We start from the raw sequence: 6,373 nt of genomic DNA on the forward strand, positions 1-6,373 counted from the left end.
GGGATAAATGCATTGACGTTCATAGATTTGTTTACATGGGAAAAAGAACCATTTATTGATACAAATATTTTAATAGTGTGATAAATCAATTCTAAATTTAATATATTGCTTACCTAAGTCATTTATGAACCGCTGGCACCCCAATATAATTTGATAGAGAAGAAAAATTGAGTTATTTTTTATAAGGTTGCATAACTGAGGTACTATTAACTTGGGTTTAAGTGTTTTGGGGTTCTTAGTTTTCCATGTATCATATTAATAAATCAGTTCTCTTAGAGTTTGATTAATAAATAATATTAGATTTAAGTCTAATATTAAACTGTAAAGTTTTAACCTTTAAGATACCTTCAAATATATCGGATAAGATTTCAAACCATCTTCGATAATAAAAAATGTGTAATGAGACCTTAAATCCTCGATCTTTAATATATAAGTCTAGTACACCATCGTCGAACTAACGTTTTTAAGATGTAAAGAATATATTGATAAGATTTTGAACCCTCAACTTTTTAAATTTTTATTCATATATAAATAGTTTTTAAATATCTCTTACATCAAAATATTAAGTTAAATTATGATTACATCTATTTTCTTTCACGTAACCACGATCAACATCAAAATATTTTTTTATATATATTATTTTTTATAAATTTTGATTTTTACATCATATAAATGATTTTTCTTTCCTCGAAAGAAAAAAATATAAAAGGTAAAGAGAGAGCAGAATCGTGAAAACTGAGTTTAAGAGTGAGAAAAAGAGAGAGAGAGAGAAATAATTTGTATAATCTAGAATCATGGATCCTTCCATCAACAATCTTAATTACTTTTCGATCATCATCTCTTGATCTAAGATCATCACTTAGTATAAAAAGTTAATACACGTTTGTATCATGGACTTATAAGTCCTAGATCAGCATCTTTCAATTCTAAATTCAATCAGTTCCGGATATATGTCAACATGCATATGTTACATTAGATGGACGTCAACACATGAAGAATTTTGAAATAGCAAAGAGGACAAAAGTCTGCCTATTGTTCATGAAACAGTGTGGTTTGGTATAGAGGGTTACATCAAATACGAAGATATATCATATCTAATAGAATATCATAGATAATTTTATTTTACTGATATTATGGAAGATTATATTTATCCCATATATATATCTTTGCCATGTACAATACATACATTAGTCATTTCTATAAGTTTTATCTCTTATTATTGATTTTGGTGTCTATACTTATAAAATAAATAAGTAAATAACAATTTTCATATTCTATTTTTTTATTCCTCTCAATCATGGGAGCTAAAACAAGAAACAAGAGAGGTTATTCTAGTCAATACGCCCAACCACAAATATATTTATTTGATACCTATAATAAAATGAAACTAATCCAAATTAATCACATATAATAATAGACGGGAGTAATGTAGCATAATTACACATATCCCTTCCAAACTTAAAATACTTTCATATATGTTATTATTAATCATCTCAATCAGTCAGACTATATGATTTACTTTAGGGAGAAGAATTAATTGACGAGAAACAATATTGTTTAGAGAAAGAAATAACTTTATAGAGAGAAAATTATAATATGATCGTTTAAAGAGAGAAATAGTGTTATAGAGAGAAAATAAAACTCTTAGAGAGAGAAACAAAGTTATAGAGGTAAAAACAATGCTATAAAAAGGAAAAAAATAATAGAGAGAATACAAGGAGATAATCTATGGAGAAAAATTCTAAGGAGAGAGTATCTATGGTGAGAAAAATCTAAGAATAGGGAAAGTATAGAGACAGAAAATTATAGAACAGCATTCATTGACAAGCAGATTTGATTGTGACAACCATTAGATAAGAGAAAATACCAAAATAAAAAAAACAATAGATTGAGAAAGATGATTGACAGAAGAGATAACTACAATATCAATTAATTGATTTATAAAGATTAATAGATTGAAAGTTTGATCACATTCAAAGAGAAAATTGAAGGTATGAATGATAACATTTATAGTTTATTTTGGATCTTGTTATTACCTATATTGAATGAAAAAATTACCAGAGATAAAAATTATGATAATTTTTTTCTCAAATTGAAAGATTTAAAAATAATAATCTTGTATGGTTTTAGAAATGTAATAGATAATAGAGATTCTGGGTTACTCTCCGGAGAACAGAAATAAAACTATTTTTTTAATAAAAATGCATGGATGCTTATTTTTCAATCAATATCAGATGAAAGTATTATTTTATGGATTCTAAGTTAAAACAAAAAAAAAAGATGTCTAGTTGATCTTAGAAGATAATTTATGAAAAAAAATATATATCTTTTAATATTATCTATAAATAAATAAAAAAATGCATGATGCAAAATATAAAAAAAACTAAATATCATTTATCAAGTAAGAATGAAAAGGTATCTCATCAAGTGTGATAGATTTTCTTAAGATTAAAGATAATGAGATCGTGTAAAAATAAGATTTAGAGTAGGATGTTGATGGTATTGATTTTATTGGAGCAGATGATTTTATTTTCATTATAAACATAAAAATATTATTACCTCCTTATATGGAAGAAGAATTTACAAAGTTAGCAACCAAATATTCAGAAGAAGATATTTAAGATATAGAGGTCATGAAGTCTTATGAATATTTTATAATAGGAAGGTCAGATATATGTACATATGATTATATTAATCAGATTAATTTCATATTTAGATATTAGTTCAAAAAATCTAATAAGATTAATTTTAAATAAATCATAATTTTATAATTAATCAAGACAAATAAAATAGATCGAGCACATGAATAGTTATTATAAGCAATTGTCCAAATTGATAAAAATAAAATATTTTTATTTTTGAAAATTTAAATAATAATTGTCTTGTTAATTTGGCGTCCTGGTGGGTTGATTTTTTTTAATTTCGGCTAAATTTCATAAATTTTATACTTCTATGAATTTTTTTAACATTTGGACTTATTAATTGGTTTGTAAGGTATTTATAAAATGTTATTAAAAATCAAATACTAGGTTACAATTTCTTTGGACTATTTAAAAATAGTATAAATTAGTCTAACTCTAATCAAAACAAGCCTAAAATTTCAGCAAACTTTTGAATTGGTCCACAGTGGATAAAAATTATATAATTTTTGAGAAATTAAACGATATTTTTTTGGTATTTTTAAACAATTCTTTTAGGGTCAAAATCTGTAAAACATCTATTTTAAGGCTTAAAAATAAAAATAATGGTCATATAGATCTTTTAAATTTATTTTAAATATTTTTAAACTGCTAAAAAAATTTACATTTTATTTTTATCGTTAAAATACATAAATATTATTATTAAATTATTTTTTTACTTTATCATTTTTTTATTTTTATTATTTTTATAATTTAAAATATATATATATATATATATATTATTTTTAATTATAAATTGATATATATCAAAAAATTATTTAATATTATTGAAGGTTTGAAACCTCCACTAATATATTTTTATCACCTTAAGCATTGGTTTGGGGGTAGTATACCAAACTAATTTACTAAAATTTGAGGGTCGGAAGTTTCAACCCATATATTTTTACATCTTAGATATTGGTTTGGTGATGATGTACCAAATTAACTTACCAAAGGTTGATGGTTTAAAATCTCATCTGACATATTGTTTTTTATCTTAAACACTAAATTGGTGGTGGTATACTAAATTCTCTTGCCAAGGATTTGAAATCATTAACATATTTTATACTTTAAACATTAATTGTTGCCAAGTAGTCGTGTAAAAAACCCTCTTATCAACGGTTGGGGATTCAAAACTTTAACTAACACATTTTAAAAGGTGCAAACTGACTTAGTTGATAAATATCTTGATAGTTTATCATGAGATTGAGGATTCAAAACCTTAACTAGTTAACATATTATGAAAAGTGCAAACTTAGTTGATAAAGATTTTGATAGTTTATCATAAGGGCTTGAAATCGAATCACGTAATCAATCAGGTCTTGGATTAGTTTAATCAGTTTAATTGAGTGATTTGGTTTAACTTACATGAGGGAGAGAGAGAGAGAATTCTTTTTTTTTTTAAACAAGAAAAGACAAAAATAGATTGACCTTAGTTTTATCATTTTAAAAATTTAGGGCCCTTTGTGAGAATTTTTGGAAAAGGAATCTCTAATTGAAAATTTCACAAAATAAAAAACTTTTATAATAAGTTTGCCCTTAAATAATATAATATTATATCTATTGTAATAAATTTTTTATAATATAATATTTTTAATGTTAATTTTTATTTTATTTTTGGTAAATAAATAAATAAATTATATATTAAATTTTGTTTATTTTGGATCAGTCTAATGCTCGCTTAAACTAGTCCAATGTATTGGTTCATTTGTATTGGGTTCAAAAGGGACGTAAAAGAAAAAAAAAGATAAAAGAATTATTGACGGCATTTTGTAGGAGGCAAAAAAAAAAATAGGGATGTTATATAGGAAAAAAGAAAAAAAAAACAAAAGAGGGTACTCTATGGCAAAATGCTAAAAAGAGAGGTTATTATAGGCAATTCGCCCAACTACAAACATATTTGAAACCTAAATCTTATCTAATTTAACCTTTTAAAACTAATTATACGATAAATGTAATAATAAAATGAAAGTAATCCAAATTCATCACATATATAAGTGAATAGTAGCATAATCACACATAGATCCTTTCAAAACTCGAAATACTTTCATATATGTTATTATTAATCATCTCAATCAGTTAGACTATATGATTTACTTGAGATATTATTTTAATTTAATATGTTAATATTAATTACGTGAAGGATTTTAATTAGTGTTGAAATCCCGTATCTCCCAATTTGTAACTTTTATAGTAATTCTATCCCCCATATTATAAATAAGATGAGATTAAGCTAAATTAAGCAGCTAAAAGCAACTGGAATCCGACTTATACCTCTATTCCTTCTCGGAAGAAGTCCTTGTCGAATTGAGCAACACCATCTCCCCTCTCGTCTCTATTCCTTCTCGGAAGAAGTCCTTGTCGAATTGAGCAACACCATCTCCCCTCTCGTCTTTATTGAGGAGGCTCTGCAGCATCGATCAGGAGGAGGAGGAAGAAGGAACGCGTTGAGGAGGAAGCAAGAAGAGCAAGAGATGATCCGGAAGGGAAGCTTTTGGTCCAACACCCGACGCGCGATCCCTCCCCTTCGCCTGCACACGTCGCACGGATCGCAACGACTGCACTGGCTGCACCATCCTCCTCTCGCGAACGAGGTGCGCGCGGGTGCACGTAAAGCTCTCGACTCACCTAATTCCTATTACAGCTGACTTTTCGCGGCTTGCTCTCGCAGATGGAGTGGCGCAGGGAAGAGGAGGAGAGGCTGGTGGATCTCGCCAGGCTGCCGGCGCTTGTTGATTGGAGAGCGGTTGCGGCTGAGGTGGGTCGAACGCCGGCTCAGTGCAAGGAGCGCTACGAGGAGCTGCTCGACGTTGCATGCGCGAGAGACGGGCGCCACGATCCCAGAGACGACCTGCGAAGGCTTCGTGCAGGAAAGGTGGGACCTGACGACGAGGACGGCCGGACACCGCCGGCATGAAAGTCAATCAATCATGCCGGAAACCGCATGCGGCAGAACCCAATTAGCATTCAAGTTTTGTTTATTTGGGATACGCTTGTTTGGATTATTAAATAGAATTTTGGTTTCTTAGTGTCTTGAGTTTACCCTCAATAAATAAAATTAGATGAGTCTTGAAGGTTAAAGATATGGGTGCAAAGCCAATAAATTATCTCCTTTATTCTCTTCTATTGTTGCTTTTCTATGATTTCTAGATACTCACCATCCTTATCCTCAAAGTTAAATCTCATCGTAAGAGTGAGCGTGCAAAGCCAATAAATTTTCAATAGGTTGTGGTAGAGAGAGAAAACAAAACTCCTAAAGAGATATTATGTCGGTTCAAAACTTCGATTAAATCTGTTTCCAACAAAAAATTGTTTCATAAAGATATTAACTTTGAAAGCATAAAGGTATTAACTTTGAAAGCATATGGAAGAGAGTAGTGGATGTAAAGCAAGTAAAGTGATTTGCAATACAGTAAATTGCACAAGAGAAACACAAACCAGATTTTTATAGTGATTCGGTCGTCGTGACCTACATCCACTTCGTTGATTCCTCTTCCGTTGAGGCTACCGACATCCACTATCAGTTTTCTTTCGCAAAGACTAACTACCCTTTTACACCCCGCTTCTCCTTTTCATAGGTTTAGAAGACAATCTTTTATAACACTCTTTTACGATGTATCCCTCTCACACCTCCCTTAGAACTCTCTCTAAGCTTTGGATGGCGGGAACTCAATTTTCTAAGGTTTACAACTTTA

The 6,373-nt window shown here is 29.1% G+C and overlaps 1 protein-coding gene across 1 annotated transcript; it reads left to right on the forward strand.

Annotated features, from left to right (window-relative positions):
• The first annotated feature begins 4,976 nt into the window (after positions 1-4,976).
• LOC135612286 (cell division cycle 5-like protein) lies at positions 4,977-5,731 on the forward strand. The gene is made up of 2 exons (XM_065108399.1): positions 4,977-5,272; positions 5,350-5,731. Exons 1-2 carry the CDS (start codon positions 5,153-5,155, stop codon positions 5,593-5,595), a joined length of 366 nt encoding a protein of 121 aa, XP_064964471.1. The 5' UTR covers positions 4,977-5,152; the 3' UTR covers positions 5,596-5,731.
• Positions 5,732-6,373: the final 642 nt, after the last annotated feature.

The sequence above is a fragment of the Musa acuminata genome, chromosome BXJ1-2 (assembly GCF_036884655.1).
Source record: "Musa acuminata AAA Group cultivar baxijiao chromosome BXJ1-2, Cavendish_Baxijiao_AAA, whole genome shotgun sequence".
Lineage (NCBI taxonomy): Eukaryota > Viridiplantae > Streptophyta > Magnoliopsida > Zingiberales > Musaceae > Musa > Musa acuminata.

Bases quoted from the DNA above. Each gene is read 5' to 3' on its own strand.
- LOC135612286 (XM_065108399.1), top strand. From the start codon at position 5,153: ATGATCCGGAAGGGAAGCTTTTGGTCCAACACCCGACGCGCGATCCCT. The intron at 5,273-5,349 runs GTGCGCGCGGGT...TTGCTCTCGCAG, and splicing joins ATCCTCCTCTCGCGAACGAG to ATGGAGTGGCGCAGGGAAGA.